At 56.7% G+C, this 1,562-nt stretch overlaps 1 protein-coding gene across 1 annotated transcript in view; it reads left to right on the forward strand.

The window, feature by feature from the left end:
* LOC104412934 (nuclear factor NF-kappa-B p100 subunit-like) overlaps positions 1–108 on the forward strand; it is a gene marked incomplete at its 5' end in the record, with an annotated part of 6,404 nt that extends 6,296 nt beyond the window's left edge. Inside the window, 1 exon segment of the mRNA XM_010023784.1 lies at positions 47–108. Within this exon segment, the coding sequence (XP_010022086.1) occupies positions 47–108 (62 nt within the window).
* Positions 109–1,562: the final 1,454 nt, after the last annotated feature.

Raw genomic sequence — 1,562 nt, forward strand, 5'->3', positions numbered from 1 at the left:
CGGAGGCGTCCTCCTCGCCAGCCCTCCATGCCGGGGCTGTCCCCAGCTGTGGAGGAGAAACCACAGTGCACACAAGAAGTGAAGAGCGAGTTTTACTTCAGTAACTGAGAGAAGAAGCTGTACAAAGGTTTTTCTCCCCCCCAAAGCCTCCTGGGGCAAGGGTGGATTTTTTTCCTTTTTTTTTTTTTTTATTTTTTCTTTTTTTTTTTTTTTTTTTTTTTTTTTCTCGATATACCTAAAAGAGCAGAATAAAAAGTTTGACACATTCGCAAAGTCAGTGCTGAAACCAGCTGGGTCCTGGGTGGCCGAGAACAGTGTGTCTGTGCTAGCCCCCTGCCCGCCGCCCCTCCACTGTCCCCAGACCTCTCCCCACACACCCCAGGCACTCCTGTGGCCATGCTCCACCAGCAGCACCTTGTTCTAGCCAAGCATCCTCCAGCCCCAGGGGTGCTGTGGGCTGCCCCAGCCTGACCCTTGCCTTGGCAAGGAGGGAGCCCACAGCCAAGGGAGGGGCTGCACCACTGCTGCTGCAGCACGAGGACCACACACTTCTGCAGACCAGGCTTTGCTGGCAGCCTCTGAGGCCCCAGCCATGCATCGGAGGAGCATCATGACAAGCAAAGCTGACTTGTGGGGACCCTCAAGACAACCCTGGCTTCAGAGGTCACCTCCTCAATGGGAGGGCTTGCACTGCTGCCCAGTGTGCCCCAGGTACGATGCTCACACCAAGGCGGTGCAAATGGGGCTGGTCCAGCTGCCGGGGGTGAGTGGGTCATGAAGCACGGCTGCATCAGCCTCCCATGCAGCCACAAGTGCAACAATGGGTGCTGCCATCCCAAGGCTGCCTGCATCTGCAGGGTTGTCTCCAAAGGGTTGCTGGTGCCAAAGCAAGGCTGGGGAGCAGGCAGCAGCACACACAGGAACCCATGCTCACCTTGTTGCAGGGTGGGGAGCTGGTTCTCCCCCTGAGTCCAAGTAAAAACCTCTTGCCCCCCAGAATGCAGTGCCTACAGGACATGGCTGGGTTTGTGGCTTTGTTATTTTTTTTTTTAAATAGATCCCAAAAAGCATCAAAAGTAGCCCAAAAAAACCCCCTCCCTGGTGGTCAGCTCAGTCTGGTACTAAAAAATGCAAAACCGTATCACAAAAACCATTCAAAAGTTGTAAGAAAGCGGGGAGGGTGCAGAGGTGGCAGGGAGGGGGCCAGGTGCCATTGTCCTGGTGCCCCTGGCCACCAGCCCCAGGAGAGAGGACAGGCCACAGCTGGCCCCCTCCTGTCTGCCCCCCATGGCACAACGGAGCTGGAGGAGAAGCGGCCGCTGGCTTCGTTTTGCTGCGTTTTGGACTTTTTTTTTTTTAAACCACTGAAGAATTGAGCCCAGTGGGTGGGTTTCAGTTGGTCCCTGTCACCAGCATGAGGTCCTGCAACCACGCACAGGACAAGGAGGGGCAGGAACGAGTCTGATGGGGCTGACAGTGTGGGCAGCTCCCGCGAGCAAGGACCGGGGACCGTCCTGCTCTGCCACCACCTCCAGCGGAGGGCCCCCCTGGGTCGGCGCCTG

Source organism: Nestor notabilis, unplaced genomic scaffold (assembly GCF_000696875.1).
Source record: "Nestor notabilis isolate BGI_N333 unplaced genomic scaffold, ASM69687v1 scaffold21110, whole genome shotgun sequence".
Lineage (NCBI taxonomy): Eukaryota > Metazoa > Chordata > Aves > Psittaciformes > Psittacidae > Nestor > Nestor notabilis.